At 45.4% G+C, this 23,316-nt stretch overlaps 1 protein-coding gene across 4 annotated transcripts in view; it reads left to right on the top strand.

Moving 5' to 3' along the window:
- Positions 1-23,316, top strand: part of DNM1L (dynamin 1 like) — a 1,039,542-nt gene that overhangs the window by 638,962 nt on the left and 377,264 nt on the right. For 2 of the 4 annotated variants that reach the window (XM_069628195.1, XM_069628198.1), the window contains one exon: positions 4,591-4,671. The exons of the other annotated variants lie outside the window; for them this stretch is intronic. In XM_069628195.1, coding sequence (XP_069484296.1) covers positions 4,591-4,671 — 81 coding nt within the window. The remainder of the gene's footprint in view (positions 1-4,590; positions 4,672-23,316) is intronic. 4 annotated transcript variants of the gene reach the window in all.

Here is a 23,316-nt window from a genome sequence, read left to right as displayed (position 1 = left end):
GGGAAAAGTAAACACTGACCAATCCTTTTATCCCACTTAATAGAGATGACCCAATCAATTGAGTGCATTGTTCGATCTGTCAAGACGCTGAATGCTGTAAAAGGAGATGGAAGGCGTCAGAGTTTGAATGAGTTGGGATGGTGGTGCAGTAGGAGAAGGCGCAATTAAGGAGCCAAAGCATATTGAGAGCTATTAATCAGTCACTGACACAAGTCTGAGAACAAGGGGAGAACGTTGTTCCTAGCCTGCTGAGTGCTATAGCAATCCGGATCGCCAGAAGAGTTGCTGATTTCCTATTGGGGGCTACAACTAAGATCCTAGCAAAAGACCTCAATACAGGGAGAGGGAGGGAGGGAGGGAGGGAGAGGGGGAGGGGGAGGGAGAGAGAGAGAGAGAGAGAGGAAGCAACACTTGATTGGTGTGTGAGGATACCTTAAAGCTGACAAGCACCCGGGCCGGGGGATAAGTGAGATGGCAGAAGTGACTGCTGGCAATTGTCTTGTGTATCCCCAAGGGCATGGGTGAACAATTAGTTCTTACTTTAGTTTACGTTGTTAAGACATACAAGACCATAGAAGGGCGGCCCTTTGGTCCAAGGGAAGCAATATCTAAACCACAACTGACCGCAAGTAACCACAAAGGGAAATTGATGACGTGCTTTAGGTCGTATTTGAGACTCATAATTTTGAGTTCTAGGCCCTAATGGGGACTAGGTAACTCAGACTTTAACATTAGGAAACGTGGACTCTGATCTTGGGTCTGTCATTATTTCCTTGAGCTGTCCTTTTTGAGATGTGGCGAGGTAACCGCTAGAGCACTAACCACTGTTTAGATTGAACCCGAAACTTGTCTTTGGGCTCCTTTTCCTGAGAGGACCAGGATTTGCCTGGAGAACATTTTCCTGTCCTAGGTGCTGTCTATTTAGCAAAACAAGAGAGGCTGTCCCTTATTGATGTTTCTATCGTCATATATGTAGGTTGCCATCCAGCACCCCGCTCTGTCCAATAACGGTGAGTTTCAAATGGAGTCTCCTGTATTCTGTTGATACCCCACTTTCAGAAATGCTGTGAGTGTTGGGGTAATTCATGTTTGAGTATTTTGTTTGTTGATGGATATTTTTGTGTGGTTTTGTTGGTAAAGACGGTGCAGATTTTTCTTTGTCTTAGTAAATGGAACCTCAGCAACGCAGGGCAGTGCTCATATGTGAAAAAAGTAAAGCGAGCAATTGTATCAAGAGTTGGGAGGTTGGTTATTCGGCCAAAGCTACATGAGATGATATGTCGTTTGAGTGGTTCAGTTCCTTATCCTAGCTTTTTAGCGTCAACATTGAAGTTATGATTATGAATTGATAGCTAGCTCCCAAATTCTTTGCAAACCTTAAACATTTTAGGAAGTGCATTGGACATTGCCCTCGTTCCTTTGCTCACTGCTTGCTGTTGTACTCAAGCATACATGCTCAAGATGACAATTTAATTTACTACAAAGTACTTCAAATTGTGGGCGTCACATATGGAGCTTGCTTCCACTCTTCTAGTGAAGGGCTTTGTGTAGGACCAATTGTTAATTTGAAATAAATTCAAGATGGCACCAGACTGTATAGGGTTATTGCTTTTTGACATCGCTATGGTCTAAATGGCTTTCTTTTGATGAAATTGAGGTGGAGAATTGATTCCGCCTTATGTTTCTTTAATGCTGCCTTGAAATGTTCACTGTAGAAATGCTGAAATGGAAAACAAACAGCCTGTTTCAGAAATTCTTGGTGGACAAAGTTAGCATCAGTGAATCTATTGGTCTATGTTGGTCTGCTGCTCTATCCCCAGCTGCACTCCTAATTGCCCACTAACACGCTACTCTACGATTTGGTTAGCTGTCTGATAGAGTACATTCTCAGATGAGTGTGATTCATTTAGCATCTTCTTACTGGGTGCATTACCCTAATCCTGTTCTTTCAGAATCCCTAGAGAGCGGTCTACAGTACCTCGGTTTGCTTGTGATGCTGCAGTCTATTTTTGTAACCACAGGTCAGCAAGGTGTAACACCCCCCCCTTCCCATCCCAGTGCATAGGGGATTCATTGTGTTTAACGTGAGACCGCCTTGTATATAGTAGTCTGCTAGGCCAAGGAGGTTCCTTCTAGGGAGAGGTCCCTCGCTGAACTCTGGGAAGAGTGCATGCCTAGGCAAGAGCAGTGGTCGACGTGGGTGGGAATGGTTAGGACTGGTGCTCTTCTACTTTTTTTTAATGGTTTCTGTTCCTATACTTTTATTTTCAAAAGAAACTGTTCGGAATGGCTTCATTTTAAAATAAAAGTGTAGGAAGAAGTTGAAACGTGCCCTGCACTGAACGTTCCCTTAAACAGCAGGCACACTTGTTTGGTGGATTGCATTGCTTGTGGGAGGGGGCCTGGCACTGGGGGTTGTGACAAGCGTGGGCATGCCAGCAGGGATCATTGTTCCAATATTTATTTTTGTACACTCAGACAACCTATTCAGATATGTTTCTGTGTGAACACCGCTTTTTTACAGGGTCACATAACAGTAATGAAATGCAATAATACGTTTCTGAAGGGGCACCTGCTAGGAACAGCACAAGTCTGATCCAAATTGAGAAAAGCAGACAAACTTGTCTTCCCAATACCTTTTTATTTATTTGTTGTATTTGGTACAAACCAGAGTTTGCAGTGTCTACTAACTTTTCCGTAACCACACCCCTATACACCCTCCTTCCATCAGAAGGTAATCAAATTGGAGAAATATTGTTACGGCAAGCAACCTTTTTGTTTTGTGCTACATTGTGCTGCTTTGTGTACTGTGGAGTGCTCCTATTTATAAACCTGCAATTAATCACTATGTTCCATGTTTATTGAACAATGCCCCCCATCCTATTCTGTATTTGTTTAAATCTATGTATTTGTTTAAATCTCTACTTTGATAATACCTGATATTGATCACCTCATCATGCCACCTTTCTGAGCTCCATATTCTCAGTATATCGGTTTGCCTGGGCCAATGTTCTATTCCTTCAGTATTCCCTGTAAGCTCAGTTCACAATAAGTGCAACCATATCCAAACCTCATTCTCTCAAGGTCAACTTGCACTAGTCTTCTCTCCAGGCCCAAGTAATCTTCCTCCTATATGACCTCGCCCTTAGTCAAAAGATTCCTTTTTCACTCCTCCTTTGAGCTAACCTGCATTTAGACTACTATCCCTGTATAGTGTAGGACACTTCAGTGAACCCGCCAGCCTGTCTGAGGTGCATTCCCGTGGCATAATGGCCTTGGGAGATTGAACTCTGTTATCTCCAGTGCTCACACCAGCTTTGTGAGCCCCATTCCTTCGGTATGTTAACTGTTCCTTGCTTGGACTATACGATTCAGATTTAGTCACTTGGGAGATGAGCAGGCCTGTTTCTAAGTTTCAAATCTTCAACATATCAATCCTTCTGTATCTGAGCCCAATGTCATCAATGTTGTTGGCCTGCCTACGTTCCGGTTTTGAAATCAATGGTCTACTAAGTACCTGGACACAGTTTCATAGATTCTCATTCCGTCCGTCTCCATTTGCTAGTTTTTATTTGATCTCTAGTCTATGTATCGACCCTTTTATGTCTCTTATTCCCCCCCACCTGTTTTAGATGTATTTTTGACAAGTTGCACCTTCTCATTGCAAAGCTGCATTTATCTGAGACCTTTATTTGGGATTTCTTGAAAATCATTGATTAATATATTAAGCACTGTTGCCAGAGTGCTATACCTTTCTAGTGTACAAACCTCCCTATTTCAGAGCATCAGTGCGTCAATAAATCAGCCCTCCAGTATTGGAGCAAAATCATATCTTTTTGTGTTTGGTCTTTTGTTCAAAATTATATCAGCCCACCATTATAGAAGCTCTAGAACTTCCAGAATATTGCCCCTTTTATGTTAAATCTCTACTATCAGCATTTCAGCCCATATGTGATGGAGTTTCGTTCTCATTCTTTGTTTGTGTCCTATCCTTTTCTGAAGCTGCAAGTGTCTCTATTCCTTCCAACTGGTATACAGGCCCACTTATACATGATCTTCAATTTCTCAGCAGGAGAGTCCACTTCGTCAGAGTTCCATTCCTAGAATTAATAGCATGTTTCCTGAAATTAATTGCAAACAAACTTCAGTGTCATCTGAATTCCATATGCCTTAATTTGCCAAGTGATTCCATGTCATTAGTGATGCTACACCCTTATTAATAAAACATCGATTCTCACGCCCCTCTTCAATACTCACGCCTCTAACATAGCTGAATGATCTGGCTACATTTCACAGGGCATTACTCTTTACAGCATCCAGTTGCTTAGATATTTAATCTTGGTGAATGTGAAGTGAAAGAATAGATTTGTTTTATTTGCACATGAGGTAACTTTTTTGATTGGTCCACATTATGCTTTTTTAATTGCTGGCTGACCGCACTTCAACTGAGGGTAGCTATTTAATGGGTAGACGCTGTTATGTGACTATGTAAGTTGTGGTCCTACTATGACACAGCATAGTGATTCCTAGATAAATCGTATGTGTACTTTATCTTCACCTGACATTTTCTGCATCTTTTGCTTTTTTTAGTCTTCTAAAGCACCAGGTGCTCTGGCACCTGCCTCCCAGGAGCCCTCTACCACTGCTGCTTCTGCCGAGTCTGATGGCAAGGTCTGTCCTGCCGCTTAATACAAGCATTGCATGTTCTTTTCCTGTCTTTTGTGCTGGTTGGCAGGGAACTTTTTATTTTCTTTTCTTTTTGTCCATGCATGTGTCGTGCCTTATTTTTCATAGCCTTTATTTATGAATGCATGACAATCCATGGCCCTAGCGCAAGGAAGCCTGCTGGTACGACGTCCTATAGCTGGGGTTGCATGTATGCCTTAGGCCATTCTTACAATTAAGATTGTTTTCTTGCATATTTGCACTGTGTGCTGCATGTAAAAACCTAAATGCTAAAATAACTTTAAACAACTGTAAATCTAACCCCGACAAGGATCTTGTGCGGCAGGTTCACTGTAACTTCCTGGATTTTTATTCTGTTTTCAGGTACAGTTGACGGACAGTTCTTATTTTAATACATGGTCAGTCATTTTCTATAGACATTACTGTTAAGCATTGGCTCAATGCCTTTTTTTTATAACCAATTGTGTGACTAGATTATTCTGGTCTACCAACTCATAACTCATTCTCTTACAAATTTGTCTTTGTCTCTATTCAGTTTTAAGCCGACAATTGTATGGTTTTGTTACTTGAGAGGCAGAGAACTTTTAAGAAGTCAGCCAATTACAGCTTTACTCATTCAAATCAAATGTAACCAAGGCACAACAAATGCAAAATGTGTTATATAATGTGCTTTACCCCTATTCATTGATCAAAGATGTATATTTTGCCAAGGAAGAAGTTTGCTCTTGGTAAAATATTCATAGATGCCAGACCCTTCAACATCTGCAGAGTCCATACTGCTAGAACACTTTAGGGCAGATGCAAACCACTTCAAGTAAATACTGTAAAAGGGAAGTGGACGGTGTGGTCATAACTCGCCTTGCTTAGAAAATGTTTCACAGTATGGTAAGGTGTACAGTCTACAAAACAACCTCCTATATGAATACAACCTGGCTTCATATGTATCTGAGTCAAGATAATGCATGCATTGCGTTCTCAGAAAACAATACTTACTAAATGTATGGTTTTGGAATCCGTCAAACTCTTCATTCCCACGTTGGGTGCAAATATTTGAAATGTACCCTACTGCATTAATCCCAAAGCATCACAGAGGCAGCTTCTGAATTACTTAACACAATAGTTGGTTTTGCCCCAAATGTAGCTACTATGTAGAGGTCTTGATAGTAGTAACCTGGAGGTATATGGGTCTGTGTTGTAGCATCTTGGAAATAATGCTGTTAAGTGTTGGGGCCGGCGTCGAGGTGTAGGGGCTGTAGCACAAGGGTAAAGATCTGTTCCAACAAGTGTTCCACATATAGGCTAAGAAAACAAAGCACACGTTTGTATAGATTGGCTATAGATCACACCACACTATTTTGGTTATACCAATCTCTAGCTAGCAGCAGGTTGTCCTTTATTGCCATGTAGTGCCACATACTAATGTTTGTAGACTTGACGGGCGCCTTAAACATTGAAGCTTACTGATGTTTGGCAACCTTTCTGGATGAATTTTCTATGGATCTATTGATGGTGGTATTGTGTGTGTGGTTCTAATGCCCACAATGCTTGGGTCTATTGCCTCAGTCGCTTACTCACCCATTGATCCCACACACATTTACCCATCTCGTTGTGCCACTCCTGCCCAAGCAATATCTGTCTAGTTTTTGTGTGCATCCTTCTAATTCCCCTATCTCTAGTGAAACCATTTTTCTCCCCCAGGAATAATGTCAACCCTAATATTTTAAGTAACTGCCATGTCTCATTGAGAAGTAGTTGTCACCCCCAGGTTTGTTAGTAGACACCATACGTAGGCTTCTCCCTCTAACCTGTGTACTTCTCCCTCTAACCTGCGTACTTCATCCACTCCTTGTACTCCCTGGAACAAATTGCCATGTAACCTTCAGATATTGGTCTGCATTCTGCAGGTTGAGATGAGTTATGAGTCCAATTGCCATTACATGCCTACAGCCTTCCCATCTGAGATCCCTCAGAGGTACAAGATAAAGAGGGGTAATGTATGAGAATTTGGGTTTACAGTTAAGTTACTGTATTGTAAAAAATAAATCTAATTTCTTATCGCTAAACAAATGACATTGCAGCAATCTCCTCTTGCTGACATCCGCAGAGGAAGGTGGTGTTCCAAGAATGTGTGCTGTAGCTTATCCTGAAGAAACTGGGAGGTCAGTTTCACTTATGTAGGCTGCCCTTATGCACCAATGGCTTGCCATGGCTGTGCCTCAGGTGGGTTACCAAAGTTGACTGAAAGGGGGAAATGCTTACTTTGATCTGCAACAGTTAGCATCCCTTCTCAATGTTTTAGTTGGACCATTCCATCTTCTGGTGTCATTCAGGGAAAAGCGTCTTCCTTTATAACGGAGTCTCTTGAATTTAGATGGTGTTGGCAGTTTCCATTTCAGGATCTGAGTCCAGCTTGGGTATAGAGTTTCAGGAGCGTAGAGATATAGCTGGGTCTTTTGCTAGGAATGCCACAATGAGTAGGATAAGGCTTTAAAGGAGATAAAATGCTGAAAGGGCAGTGACCAGAGGGCTTGGAGCCTAGGCTTGATTTGAAAACCAGGACTATCATTGCTTGGTTTTGAACCAATCTGTTCCTAAATTTGCAGTTTTAGTTCCATTTATACTATTTCAATAGTCGTTTGTCAGAGCCAAGGTTCTGACCAAGTCAACCTTTTGTGCCATTTCCAGGTTAAGGGTTTGTTCTTCAGCATGGATGGATTTCAATACTTGCATGCTAGGTAAGAGAGCCAAGGGTAACATAGAAAAAAGTTAAGAAAATACAAAAAACGTTAGTAGCCTATCCGCCTCATTAGAAAGGCCCAAACTGTGCTCAATGATGAGCAGTAGGCTGTATTGGCTTCTGGTGGAAGAAACCTCAAGCTGTTGGATTTGAGTCCCAAATAATCTAAACTGTCTGTTCTTCAAATGCCATGTTTTGTTTCTTTAATTAGCTGCTGAAATTGGATCAGAGAAAGCTTGCTAGCTACATTTTCACTCCTAGGTCACGTTTTTGACTTGCTCAGTGCAGTTTGCAGATCCATTTGAATTCCTGACATTTTCTTGAACACAAGTCTCAACGGTGAGTGTTAAAAATGTTGCAAATGAACATAGTCAACGAAGATGCTAATCTTTATTGTGCATACTTTTTAGAGCCACGTGAGTCCAGGTCTTGTGAGTTTCAGGTCATGCACTTACAGAACTTTGTAAAGGTGCGGAGTGATTTCCCAGACATTTTCCACCAAGCAGTCAGCTAGTAAAAAGTTAAAATCTTCCCTTTAAGAGGGAGATGTCTTTGAAGGTGCACCCATCTAGCAGACAGGCTGCAACATTTGCCAAGTCACACGCTTTTACAGATTCCTTTTTCACAAGGCACCACTGAGAAACAAAGGCTTCTACTTTGCCTGCTACTATGACGCCAGTATGTGCTCAGTACTCTGGGTCATGGCATTCAATACCAGCATATTTGGCACCACGAAAAAATGATTGGCCTCCATCACTACCATGCTGGAGAGCACAAAGACTTTGCCAGTGAAGACCAGACGCAGAGAGGTTGTCGCTCCACAGAAGGCAACAACACAACGAGAGGTAGATGGAGTGGGAGACCCACTACTAACCAACCCTCAATAAGGTCAACTACTTTTAAAACAAAACATTAGAGTTAGGTGGGTATCAATCTCCACTATAGACAGGTAAACACCACAGAAAAACCAAGGTGCTCGTGAGGGGGACTGCCTCCTAGTGCATTAAATTATCAGGCAGTATAGCAAATTCTTGAATTAATGTACATACAAAATCATATGTTAACCAATAAACAGTACAGGACTTGTATTTTACTAACAGAAAATTGAGGTAGACTGTTTCACCTGCAGGACAGTGTGATGCAGTCACACTAAACTGTTAAACTCCTGGATTTCTGCTTTACCTTCAAAAAACAATGCAAGAATAAAAAGACAGTAGTTTAGTTGGCGTAATGGGCTCACCCATTTGACGCCCTCGAAGGTCTGTGGTGTGAAAAGTGTTGTATGCTTGTGCAAATAGGCAATTTTCTTTAAAAAACGGTTTTACATGCAACACTTCACTCACTCTCACCATAACCACTTCATACACATACTCTCAACACAACTCATCCGACATGTTTCTTTCCAACAAACAAAAGTGCAAAATAAGTGCAGGGAAATTAGCACCAAATCATCTGCTTTACATCAAAGTACAGCCCATCTGGTGACTGCTCAGTTTATACAATTGACAATCTGCAAAAATACCAAGGGCAAAAAAAAACTAGAGCACAAAAGAGCTGATAGTGTTAAGTTGATGGCGCGTCCACGACGCAACACCTTGTGATTCCACGTTTTACCTGAAAAAGAGGAAAGAGAGAAAAAAAGACAGTAAGGAACACTGTGCAAATGTCATGCCAGTCGCTTTTTAATTAATTTACAGCACCGGATCTATTATCATACTGGCGTTGCTTTAGTAAGTCTAGCTTAATTAACACAGGGGCAAGCTTAGGAAACTACAGAAAATTGGAAAAAAGACAATTCTGGGGCAATTCTCTTAATGAAGTCTTACACAAAGAGTCAAACTGTTGCTTATTTGGAGATCTCGCTATGTCTTGGCCCTTCACAGTTGTGGTATCCACTTGCAAGTAGACACTTGAAATGGCCCACAAAACACGAAAGGATCATGTTACCATTGTTTGTGAGGGAAGAGCTTACCATCTGGTTAGTGGTAGATGGAACTGTCCCCACTGTTGGGCATGAGGAAGAAGCTATGGCTGCTTCTTTGATCAGCAGCAATTCTACCTGAACCAAAAGATTCAGATTTACAGACATAATGGCAGCTAGAGAAGACTGTACCAGCAGCATCATGATTCTCGGCCAAAAAGCCTAGACCGCATAACCAAGTTTGACAGCATTACACCCTGCTTCTGATCAGCTCCCAGAAGTAGGAATGAGTAGACATTTTTATAAAACCTGGGAGTAAATTAGACTAGTCGGTCCTTCACCTAGGCTTCAGGCCCATTCTTGATTGAGGACAAGCAAAAATGTAAATAGTGTTTCTTTCATAACAGAGAACTGTAGAGAAGCAGCTGTATACATCATTAGAACCCGCCCCCTTACCTCCATCATATTGAGAGCAAGAAGACACTATGCCTGATTCAGGTATATTCCAATACGACATTGAAGATATGAGACGTTATGCACTCAGACAACCATATTGAATGTATCCTAGAACTGAAGCGGTATCATGAAGAGAATAGACGATGCACTGAAACGATGCAAGAATACTCAAAAGATAGAACTGAAGAAGCAAAATAAAACATATAAGAGTGTGAAAAAACCATACATACAAAGACGACCAGAAATGTAGTACATGTATATACACAGAAACGCGAGGTTGAGGAGCCACATAGAAGCTTGCTACATAGAAAATATAACGCAGGTAAAGCAGCCATGTTGAAAAGATGGATATAGTCTCTGAATAATAGTAAGCGAAAGGCTCGAAATAGTGACAAAGGCTGCAGAGCTGAAATGCGCTGGACCACAAATTTGTGCACTAACAAAGCATAGCTGTTTGGCCAAGGATCAAGGATGCCACAGCAAGAAGGTACAAAGGGAGTCAATGAGGATAAGCTATGTGTGCATGACATATTTCTTCTAGATTAAGCAAAGGAGTGAACATTTGCAAATGCCAAGTATTGTACAATTAAAGATGCAGAAAGCATATGCAAGACGGAGCAAGCAAGTCTCCAGAGGCCAAAGACAGTAATGCCACAGTATAATTGAATCAAATGGCACTTAATGGAGAAAATTGACTAAATCATGGTCTCTTCACACGTGGTGCAAGACCAGAAAAAAGGCCTATTCATAAGGCTCCAGAACGGAGAAATGAGCATCCAGCAAGGTCAACTACAAAGAAGCAGCAATGGCTGAAGGCCTAACTGATGAAAGATGGTAGGCCAAATGGGCAGTTGTCTGACGTTATTCCTCGCACCTGGGTTTCGTTTTGCTTACGTGCTGCTAAAGAGCCAAATATCCAAGGTTGGGAGAGAACTACAACCAATCATGAGGGCCTGTGCATTGGTGAACATAGTGTTGCAGGGGCCAATCCGCTGGTCTTCTGCCTGTATTATACGTAGTTAGAGGGAAGTTCAAGATGTGCCTACCAGATGAGGAGCAGCCAGTGATGTTACGAACACCTAAATAAGGTATAGGCATGTATGTTCCCCAACCAATCTCGCCGTCCGATGGGTTTTATTTGCCACGTAGGATAACGTCATAGCTGAAGTACATAGAGGCACAAAGCCTTTGTGTAATCTAAATGCATCGGAGTGTGTGACCTACAGTCTGTTCGGCAAGTTTCCCTCCTTTATTGAGAAAAGAAAAAGTTAGCTATTTTAGAGCTATGGAAAATGAATCGGAGTGAGAGAAGGACCTGCCCGAAAAGGAGTTGGATGCTTAATCAGCATAAGGAGGAGGGTGGAATGCCCTCTGCTCCTCTTTCTCCTCCCGAAATCGATAGTACATCTGAGGATAGACAGGGAATCTATCTTCTAAAGTTGTTAAAGGCAGCAGCAATGTATATTAATCCAACATAGGTACCCCCTACTTAGTAGTGAGGACAACATGGAAGAAAGCAAGAGTAAAGAACACAAATGTATGTCGCATGTGACGAACATAAGGAACACAATGAGAGAAGGAACAGAAGGATAGAGGTAGAAGAGGAAGCCAAGAGACAAAAAGAGAGACTGAGCAAGTGGAATGGCAATGGTACGGAACGAGTGGGTGGGAGGACGGATACTACTCAAATTAGATGGAAAGTGCATTGACGACGTTAAGAGAAGAGGAACAGAAAAAGAAGGAAAAGTAAGGGGCACACAAAAGAGAAGGAAAATGAGGAAGCAAACGGAAGCACGAACAAGGCATGAAGAGAAAAAAGAATAGAGGGGAAGCAGCGTGAAGAAACGGCACAAAGATTGAAAGAACATAGGCTGCAAAGAAGGCGAGAGGAAGACGTGAAAAGGGAATGAAGAAGGGAAGACGAAATGGGTATGGGACAAGGGATGAAGAAATAGATCATAGTTAATAGATGTATAATACCCATTGAAGCATGAGAGCGATGGGAAGAGGAGAGGATCACAATAGCCTTGCAGGGATCTGCACACAATACCAAAGGTGCAGACATGGGGCAGAAGGCTTTGGGGGGGGGGGGTATTGGGGATCTATATAGACAGATGAGAGAGAAAGATGGTTTACGTGACCAGAGGGAGTATCAAAGGATCTCCACCGTAAGAAACTGGCGGTAAATCGGATGACATAATGATGGACAATCATAGAACGCAGTTCCTACGCAGATTAGACCTTGATGTCGACGAAAGGGATAATAGCCATACCTGTTCGGGTATAATGATGTTGGATGAAGAAAGGGAAGAACATGAGAGCGGGAAGAGAAGGTGCATTCAGGTATTCTGTATGACCACAAGTATGGTCACGTAGTGCAGGGATATGTCCCTACCTTATGTAAGCAGATTAAGGTCATTGCCAGTACGAAGATGAGCGAGCAACACTAGCACCACCTGGAAGACGGGTGTGGATGGATATGATTTGTAGACCGGGTTTTACAGTTTCCATTATTAGAGAAAGAGGGAGGACGACCACAATACATTCCATGGCCACAGATGGATACAGAAAATGTAAATGGCCCATTCTGACTGCAAGAAAATGGATTCATGAGTTGGAAAGAATGACAGCGGGAATGACGCTAGCAGTGGGTGACGTAAAAGGCTGCTAGCAGCTATTCTAGGGGAGATAGCTGATGTATGGGGATGAGCAGGATATGCGAGTGTGACAGCACAAAAAACACATGATGGAGTGTCATTTAATAATTGCAGAGCAGACATATGGAGGGCACTTAGTATACAATATCCTGACACATCGCACAAGGCTGCGATCATGACTAGGATGAAGATCCTGTTTCTTTTATTCAGGAGATACAAGAATGTTTGCGTCCTGAGACTAGAGAACCGTGGGATAAAACTGGCATTATTTCATTTTCTATGTTGAGGACTGCCTGAGCCAGTGTAGAGACAGATGAAAAACCAGGCAGGGGATGGAAGTGAAGCCATGGCCAGAAATACAGTTGACTATCGTACATCATTGTTGATTGCTAAAAGAAAAATAGCAAGGCTGAGAATAGAAAGCAAGGGGAAGCAAAGTTATTTCCTAAAAAATTGTCAACGTTCGCTATGAAAGGAGCAGTATTGATAAGTGGTGAAGGTGTGCCACACGAGAAGTAGAGCCAGCGCGCAAGGCAATACAGGGTGCCCTATTGATTAAGGTGCGTACAACTTTTGGCCACATGGTAGAGGGAATGTATCTAGAGGACAAGGTGGATTTCAAAACCTTCAAGGGGGAGGAGGATTTAATGGAGGACAATGCTGGAACTGTGGCAGGACAGGACATATAGCCAGAGTGTGTAGAAGTAGAGGAGGCATGCAACATAACTGACCAGCTCCAAGAGAGGGGTTGGGCTATTCGCCACAGTATAATACAGAACCACAGGAGTATTATGCCCAGGATATCAGACACGTGCGCTGCAAACGCAGCAGATCCTGAAGTAAACTCCATTGCCACAAGGGCAACCACAGCAAACACCCATACAGACACAGGTTCAGACACGACAGTACGCTCTGATGCAACAAGCAACGGTGCCACAGTGGAGGGCGAATACGGGAGCCCCGCAAGCACCCACACCCAGGAATGTGACCGCAGTGGGAGGGAATCCTTTTACGGGTACAGGGATGAATTTAGATCCGCAATAGGAAAGCCCACAGAGCGACTTGATGTGTTCAGTACCATCTGTGACGCCAGACCCACAAGAGGAACCAAGGGTCAAGGTAATGATAGGAGGCAAGACATTCTCGTTCCTTATGGACACAGGACCAACTCGTTCCTGTGTTTGAGAGGGAAAGCACCCGCTGTCTTGGATCGCCATGAATGCGCAGGGCATCTCTGGGGCCACAAGTTTGATTCCTTTTACTGATGAATTACCACTTTCTATAGGTGAACATGACGTGTGTATGCCACTATTGTTTTCTTGGCAGACACTAGTTAATATAATATGATGTGACTTCATGACAAAACTAAACATGACGATATCTTTCACTGACAAAGGGATAGTGTTAATGTAAGATTATACATGTTAGCATTTACAGGCCAAAAGTCACTACGAAGGTCCCTTTGGACCCAGAAGTATTTTTTGATGGAGTAAACCTCTTATTGACATGGCTTCCTAGGCTGGTAGTTAAGTTGTTGAGAATACCAGACACGTTTTTGTTCAGGCCAGAAATACCTATGGATGACAAAGGAGGACAGATTATCCCACTAGAACTAGAAGCAGCAGTGGTAAGAGAGGAAAGGGTGGTGGTTCATGGGATGCAGGAAGAGCATGGAGAACAGTAATAGCTCTTAACCAAAGGTACAGACTCTGACGTGACAGACAAGGAGTTGTTCAGAGATTATTGAGAAGCTGCATTAGTATTTTTTATGTCTCACTTATTGGATTAAAGTTGAGAATAGAGAAATACCACAAAGCATGGCAGTGTTCAGAAAGAAACTACATCTTTTCCTAGAAGATTTGGAAAAGGTGCCAAGCATCCTATGGACCCAACATTCCATATGACGTGGGTCTATTGAATGGAGCAGGAGCAGTTAAAATTATGCTTGAACCAGGAGCAATTTTGCCACGAGCAAAACAGTACCCCATGTCCAGAGAAGCAGATGAAGACCTATTTGAAACCATTTCTGCTTTAATACAGAAGGGAATATTGAGTCCCCATGTAACACGGCTGCTTACCTGGTGAAGAGAGACGGGTGGTGGGGAGGGGTTGTGGAGATTTATTCAGGACTTCTGCCCCCTAAACAATATTGTCGTAGAAGCGTTTCTTCTGGTTCCGAACTCAGCTACAATATTAAACATCCCAGCCAAAGCCAAATATTTTACAGTTGCAGACTTTAAAAAAAGACTTCTTTTCAAGTGTCTCATGAGGACTTACAAGATTTGACCTGGTTATCATATAGAAACCAGTGCTGGAACCCTATAGGATTACCTCAGGGGTACTGCGAGTCCCCATTAATCATTAAAAGAGTCCTTCAGAAGGACCTAGGTATCGTACAACTTGAGAGCACAATAATTCAGTACGTAGATGACCTATTAGTGTGCAGTGAAACAGAAGAAAAATGCAGAGAATATTCTGTTAGACTAATGACAATGCTTACAGAGAAAGGATATAAAGAACACAAACTACAATATTCTCAGGAAGAGGTCCTGTACATAGGATAGCTTATCTCTCAAGTGGGGAGAAAAGACACCTGAAGGAGCAGAAACAGTTGTGAAAACTCCAAAACCTGAGACCGAGGGAAATGCAACAATTCTTAGGCCTATGTAATTGTTTGGCCTGGGTGTTTAATTACAGTACATATATTCAAAAACTTTTAAAAGCACTTATGGAAGCACAAATACGTAAAAGTAAGATAACATGGACAGATGAGGTGACTGAAGGATTTGAAGAATTAAAAAGGTCCATTTGCACAGCCCACTTGTTGGAGATACCAAGAGTCTTACTTATTTTGACTTTCAAATGGAGATGTGATGACAGCAGTACTCGCACAGAAGACATTAGGACATGGACCTAAATCATTAGCCTATTTTAGTGGGGGTTTGGACCCAGTAATGAAAGGACATTATCCTTGCGATCAAGCGTTAGCAGTTTTTTCAATCGCGAAAGCAGCAGCTATTACAATGGGTTGTTAAATGGCGTTGGTCATTGAGCATTTGTTATTTCACATTTTGGAGAAACACAAAAGTTGAATGTGAGAGTTTTGACCGATTTTTGAAGTTATTGTTCGATCGAAGGTAGTCTACCAGCAGCAGGGATCCGCTGTCAGTGAAGATCATACTTCATAGAGGATCTTCCATGGAATCAGAGAAGGCCCATGCTTGGGCCTACTTGGCACCTTTTTGCCATGGCCGGATAGAGGAGATGCCTCTTCAAACTTTGCGCAAAATGTGGACTAAAGAGCGTTTTTGTGGAGGATCGACACCACAAATGTCTTTACTCTCTGCATCCGTACCTTGACGAGGAGGGATGCAAGGTCTGTCGTGTTTTTTCAAAGAAGGACCGCTACAGCAGGCTGGTGGCATAGTTAAAGTTGGGTAAGGCCTCTGACTCAGCCTCTGGGTATGAGCACGCTTCTCCCTGCACCGGCACGTCCAGCTAATCGAACTACCAGATAGAGGTCGAGGTCCTTTGAGGATGCCCTGCCCGCATGTGTCCAAAAGAGGGCTAGTCTGCACTACCGGATCCCACTGGGTTTGCCGCTGTTGCGCGTGCCAGTTTGGGAAGGAACAGGTCTCCATCATGACCACATCCACGGTGAGCCTGCCAGCAGGGGTCGCACACTCAAAGAGAAAGTCCTCGACCCCTTCGAAACTCAGCTTGCCACATGGATAAGGCGACAAAGGAGAAATCTAAGCTGGGCCCTTCTCTGCCTCCATCGACATCTCAGCCAGCCGGCCTCATCAACGATGACTGCTTTTGCCACTCCGTCAATGACCACCACTACTTCTTCGAAAGGAAGGCAGACCATGAAGGTGGTGCCCATAGTCACAGCAACGGCATGGCTTGAGGTAACTGCCTCAGCGAAGACCTTGGGAAAGGGGACAGCAGCCTCTTCCTCCCAGAAGTCTCAGGCAGAACAGGGAGCTGAACAAAGTGTGCCGGGGCACATTTATACTAGCTCCAATGGGGGTGATGATCTGCCAGAGAGCTACTATGCAGACCACAAAGGGGGCCAAGGACCCTCGTTGGAATGTGAGTCGCCATGGGGTGAACCGTATTGCCTGCCTCTCCAGAAGAGACGTACCAGCCTGGAGCCACTTCCTCTAGTTACTGCTACACCTCAACTAAGACGTTTCATTTGTCATTCTGATCATGCTACACGCGCTGGTATTAGAAATTCAGCAAAGGCTGTCTCCCACACCGGGCCCTGCTCCGCCAGGAAGTCCTCCAGTGCCGCTTTCCGCAAGTTCTTTTAGGTGCAAACATAAGTCAAAGTACCCCTGCGGGTCCAAGGTGGCAACCGACAGCACTGCCTCCTTCACCTCGGGTGTTGACCTGGACAGGGGACCCTGCCACACATACGGTTACGGGCATGGATACAGCGGCTAGGACGACAGACACAGACAAATCCGATGACTTCATGCTGGTGGGTGGAGAGACAGTAGGTGCGGCGACCCGCCCAGATGAGGTTGAATCCTTCCATTCGATGTCCAGGGCCTCCGAACGATTTCAGCTGATGCCTGAGGAGACGAAAAAGGAAGGTTTCCTTAATCAACGCCGCAAGTCCAGGCGGAGAACCATCATGTCTGTTCCTTTGTTGGACATTATCTGGGATGAAGGCCTAGCACTGTTGAAGAATCTGCGCACTGCCCCACCCAAGCCGGACAGGCTTGAGATGAAATAGTCCTGGACTCAGCCCCCATGTACCTGGGGTCCTAGCAAGGCATAAAATGAAGTGTCATATAGCAATTTTGCTATGCAATTCTGTAGGTTTGGTAATTAAATTGACACTTGTATAGCAAAAATAGATATTTAAGTTGCCCTGTTGTAATCGTACTGAAATGTCGCGCCCCCACAGTCACTGCGACTTTGGGGGCACACAAAATGCAGATTCCCATTACTGCACCCAAGCAGAGCAGGGTTTGCCGGGGTGTCCCCTGCTCTCCTTGGTTACAGTAACGTTAGTCAGGGGTTGCGGAGGACATGAAAGTAAAACAAAAAAAAGCACCCTGCAGCATCGGCTCTGACCCACGTAAGTGGAGGAACCGGCCCTGCGGGGATAGCGAGGAGTCGGCGGCGCACACACGTGGGCGCCGCAGATTTAAGTGGGGTAGGGTGTCGGGTAAAGAAATGCGGGCAAGGGGATGTGTATAAAGTGATCTATTTGATCACTGCTCTGTGCTGTAATTGCATCTACATTTTCGTCTGCGCTGTTACGGGCGGCGCAGTGATCATAGATTTGCCTTGTTCAATGAAAGCACAGCTCACCCTGCATTCCTCTCTTGCCCTCAGGCCTCTCTCCATACTTTTTTCCTCTGCTCATTGCAGTAATCATCTCCTCCAGTCTTACGTGCCAAAGGCCTATGTGAAAGCGCTAGCCAAGAATTTATTTTCTTCAAATAATTGTAAGCCAGAATTGGGATGACACTTGTATTAAGCCAACTATATCCTGTATGGCAAAGACCAGTATGTGTTAACTTTATATATTTTTTTAAATACACATGCAATTAAAATGTTTACATAATGCATGATTGCAGTATTACTGTTGTAAAACACTGCAGTGTCTACATGCTTTACAGTAAAGTTATCGTATCACCCTGTTGCTTTACACCAGCTACCCTGAAAATGACATGACCACAAACTACAATTTTCCACCTAGCTTGTCCAGTTCTCTGCCTGCTTTGCCATTCACTCTGCTTAGTATCATACTTTCCTTCCTCTTACATAATGAATACACAAAAGGTACATATATACGCAAACTATTTCTGCCCAGTCTGTACATCTACAGATGTGCTGCAATACCGTCCACCGTATTTAACCTCCAAAGCTCACTTTGCTCTATGATTATGATTGCCTTGTATAACCGCACAAAACTATAACCACACAAACATAAGAGATGGCCAAAATGTGTTCAGAGTCTTTTTGTTGTATCTGTGTGCCCATTTATGGTGCTAAACTTTTACAGACACTCATCCCGGGCACCAAAACTCTCCTCACCCACTTGCATAGTAGAGTAGATTTTAAGAAGGGTGAGTACCATTTTCAGGGGACGTCTGAAACGTTATTTTAATATTTACTTTGCAGTAAATGTCAAAGGTGCCACTGTGCATGACTGGCCTCTGGGTGGCAGCAGCGTGCCAAACATAGTGAGTTTTTGGTGACTTAAACCATTTTACACAAAGCGCGTTTACATTTTTTGTCACCCGTTGCCAAGGGTTGAATGCATTTCTTAGGTCAAGTAGGTAAACTACGTTTCTAGACCTGCAGGTCTAGTGCAAATTGTAAACTATTTGCAAAGCCAGACTCCTGGGGGGGATGCACCCCACTCGTGCTTCCTGTTGGAAAGCCAGCTGGCGAGGTTCGTCAGCGCGTGGAAGACCATCACCACCGATAAATGGGTGTTGAACGCACTCGGACAGGTGCACACCTTGGAGTTCCAGCGCAGCTGTCCTCGTATTCCCTCTGTAGCTCAACAAGAACAGCACGTGGTGCAGCTGCTACAGGAGGTCCAAGCCATGTTAAAAATCGGGGCGATGGAACCCGTTCCCTTGCACCTCTGGGGCTCGGGTTTGTACTCCAGGTACTTTCTGGTCCGAAGGGAGGGTGGAGGCAGATACTGGACCTGCAACGCCTCAACTACCTGAAGTCCTAGATGTTTAGGATGGTCATGTTGCAGCATGTGATTGGCCAACTGGAGGAAGGCGACTTCCTGGTGTCTCTGGATCTTCCTGCGGTTCGTGATACAGGGGTGGCACTATCAGTTCAAGTCGCGTCCCTTCACCCTGAAATCGACCCTGAGGGTCTTCACAAAGTGTTCAGCTCTGGTGACGTTGCATCTTCGTCTCAAGAGCATCGCCGTCTACCCTTACCTAGATGATTGGCTGTTTCGATCCCACCCATGCTCTAGCAAGCCAGCACACAGCGAGGACTGAGAGTCTACTGACATCTGGGATTCTGCATAAATTATCCAAAGTCCTGCTTTGAGCCATCACAGAATGCTCTTGTTTCTAGGAGCATGGCTCAACACAGTGGGTTGTCTGGCGGCTCCATCGGAAGAGAAGGTGGTAGCATCCTAGGGACGGTGCAGCGCCTTTCGGCGCTGGTCGGATACTGTGCGAGACATCGAGTCACTGTTGGGCATGATGTCCTCCTGCATCAACCTCGTCCTCCTTTGTAAACTACAATGAGGCCCTCCAGTAGTTTCTGGATGCGACATGGCTGCAAGTCCCGGGATCCTGGATGGACAAGATCCCCCCCTCAACGAGGAGTTACGACTAACAATACGGTGGTGGGGCGTGTGCTCTCATCTCACACAAGAGGCCCCATTCCAAGTCCCTTACCAGGAGACAGTCGCCACGGATACTTCTCTGGAGGGTTGGTGAGCTCATACCGGACAGTTGCACACCAGAGGCCTTTGCCAGAAGAAAAGACCCTTCACAGCAACGTCCTGGAGATCCGGCCCGTCTTCTGGGCCCTCAAGTCTTTCCTGCCATTGATGAGGGGCAAGCTGGTGAGGATCTTTTAGAACACCACCACCATGTTCTACATCTGTAAGCTGGGCGGGACGCTCTCTCTAGGGAGGCCATGGATCTATGGCACTGGGCTGTTCATCAGGACATGTTTCTCGTCCCATTTTCACATGGCTGCACCAAGAACACCATCGCAGACCGCTCCCAAGTAAAGTTCCCAAATATATTGCTCTGTGTCCCCTTCATCCCAACTGGGAATGCATGGGCGCAAAGTCGCTCTGGCGTGGCCGTGCCAAATCTGATATCCAGATCTGCTACGTCAGTCGGCAGTTTTGTCCATCAAGCTACCACTACTTCGGACCTTCTGTCCAGAGAGGGAGGAGCCATTGTGCACCACGACCCAGCATCACTGAACCTTGGTGCCTGGCTCCTGCAGCCCTAGAGTTTGGACATTATGCTTTACCTGCGGAGTGTAAGGACATCTAGGCCAATGCCAGGGTGTCTTCAACATTGCCGTGCTATGGCCATAAGTGGAAGCACTTCCCTGTGTGCTGCCAGGCTCAGGAGATTACCTCTCTGCGTATCACATCCACGCAGCTCTTGCCAGATCTGCTTTCCTTGGCCAAGGCTGGACTGGCTCATGCCTCTATCAAAGTGCACCTGCTATATCCCATTACGCCAGGACAACCTTCTGTGTGGTTGCACAGACTTGTCAAGGACTCGTCAAGACTTTTCCGCTGGTGAAGGCTCCTGCCCCGGCTTGGGAGCTCATTGTGGTTTTGACTAGGCTCATGAGGGTTCCATTTGAGCCAATGTATCGGGCCCCGCTCAGGTTTCTATCATGAAGACTGCTTTCCTCGTGGTGATCACCTCGGCCAGGCAGGTCGGGGAGATCCAGGCCCTGTCGTGCAAGCAGCCAGACTTGTCCTTCCACGCTTCAAAGGTGGTAATGCGTACACACCCCACCTTTATGCCAAAGGTGCCATCAGAGTTCCACCTCAACAATCCTTTGGTGTTGCCCTTCTTCTCGAATCAATCGTCGACAGCGGAGAGGGCTTTGCATTCGCTGCATGTTGCTCGTGCCTTGAAGTGTTACATGGCACACACAGAGCTTTTAGAAGACTTCTCAGCTGTTCGTTAATTTTGAACCTGTGAATCATGGAAAAGCCTAGTCGAAGGCTTTCATCTCCAGGTGTCTCTACGGCTGCATCATGCATGGTTGACTGGCTTGCAGGCCGCAGCTAAGCAGGCCGAGATCCCACTCCACTAGAGCTAATGCAGCAGCAGCAACAACAGCAGTTCACACATACTTACACCCCTTCACGAGGTTCTACTGTGTCAACAGGGATTCCAGGGAGGAGTCCCAAGTTGGCGAAGCGGTGCTACGCAAACATGTACACTTGAGGTGAGTATGTTCTGGTGGAAGTGTTTATACTCCTACTTCCCGTCCCCATTCCTCCGTCCTGTGGGACGGGACTGGAGCACTTTGTAAAAAGCATCACATTTTTGAAAAATGTGTCCTTCTTTTTACGCGGGGTACCGCAGACAGCCATAACCTCGGCCTCCCTAGCTCCGCCCAGTGCATCGCCCATCAGTCCTTTTCTCCGCACATTCGGGACTGGGGTATCTTCAGAAGAATTTTTTTCCTTTGTGTCCTTCTCTCCTGCTCCGGCTTAGTGGTTGCGTGGTAGTCAGTCTATGCCGTTTCGGTTAGATTTTCCTAATTGTTGTTGCGAACGACGCTTCGCTAGGGCGGATCCCCATCCTCTTTGATTAGAGTGTTTGGGTCCGGACCACCGGTGGGACTCGTGCTTCTACTGCGATTCCCTTTAGGTCTGGGCACTTCAACGTCATCTGGAGCGGTGGGAGGAGGTGTTTAGCACGTTCCTCCTCCGCATTTTCAGAGTTGCATCGATAAGACGCCCCGTAAATTCTTTCGTTTTTATGGCACCCCGACCGGGGGGGACTCCTTTCCGGGGTCTTCCCGGTCCGGCAGAGGCTTCAAAAGCTCTTAGCGGGGTTCCCCCTGAGGTGCCTTCCAGGCCTAAGAATACCAGAGTTTTCTCTGACGGCCTCCGTAAGGGGCCTGCTCACACCGGATTCCAATCCGAGGCCCCTCCTGTGGGGGCTATTCAATGGCCCAGTTCTACTGAGACAGTGGGTACTGGAGCTTGCTTTGAGGTCTCCTTGTCTGGATCTTACCACACAGACAACGGGGCGTGCCCGAGGCCTCTATTGAGGTTTTTTTGTACCGAACCAAGGTTCGAGGCCCCTCGTGAGGGAGCTGTTACCGGACTCTGGTCCGAGGTTCCTCTATCAGAGGCTAAGGTGACCAACAGAACTGAGAGGCCTGTTAAGGTCTTGTCGGTGAGGTTGGTTCCTCATTGGTCCCGCTCTATTGGGGATACCGGTTCTGTTGAGGGGGCATAGAGTGAGGTCGCTGACTGTAATTCCTCTGTTGCCGGCGTGGCCGTGGTTCCTAGTAGTCTCAAACATCCTAGGCCACACAGTACCGGCTCTGCCGAGGGTGCTTGTGTCAAGGCTAAAGTCAAGACCCCTAACCGGTCTGTGGAGACCCCTGCCTCACTCATACATGTGACGAAGTTCTTGTCAGGCGTTGACAAAATGGCACACGTTCCTGCGCCAACTGCGGCAGCCGTTTTGGACTCTTCCCTTACATTTACGCCATCGGCATTGGGTGTTGGGAGCATTTTTTCGGGTGAACAGCGTTTTCCTTGTGCACCGTTTCAAGTTTATGACTGGAACGCTCGGAAGCCATTACAGCACTCGGTCTCACTCCCTGCGGCGTCTGCGCCATTGATTTATGTCAACCGGGCTGGTGAAGGGCCCCTTGGCAGCCCTTTCCCTTACGGCCCTGGAGCTATTCCTCTCATGAGAGGCCTCCGCCTGCAACCGTGTCCAAGCCTTCAGCAGAGGATGGCTTCCTTGGAAAATTTCAGAAGTTAATGCACTCTGACCACAGGAAGGAATATTTCAGAAGTCTTTTTAAGGAAATCTGCCCTCCTGGGCCGAATTCTGTACAGACGGTTCCCGTCGCAGCACCGGTTACTCCGGCACCTGTCCCACCTCTACCAGTTGGCCCACCTCCAGCCCTTCCGCTTCTGCCGCCCTTGTCTCCAATAGACAAGTCTTCGGCAAAGCCAGAAGTGACGCAGGTCGATCCGGGCGTGTCGGATGACTCGCAGGAGGATCAGGATGGCGATGACCATCCCCGCTCTGTTAGGGCATTCCATGACCGGGTACTTCTGGATGTTCCAGTACCTGAGGCCCCCCCTCCGCAAGAAGGGGTGCTTTCAGGGGTGTTCA

Source organism: Ambystoma mexicanum, chromosome 12, assembly GCF_040938575.1.
Source record: "Ambystoma mexicanum isolate Mex_15411 chromosome 12, UKY_AmexF1_1, whole genome shotgun sequence".
NCBI classification, from domain to species: Eukaryota; Metazoa; Chordata; class Amphibia; order Caudata; family Ambystomatidae; genus Ambystoma; species Ambystoma mexicanum.
Note: the sequence above shows the minus strand (reverse complement) of the source record. Positions and strands in the feature narration are given on the sequence as shown.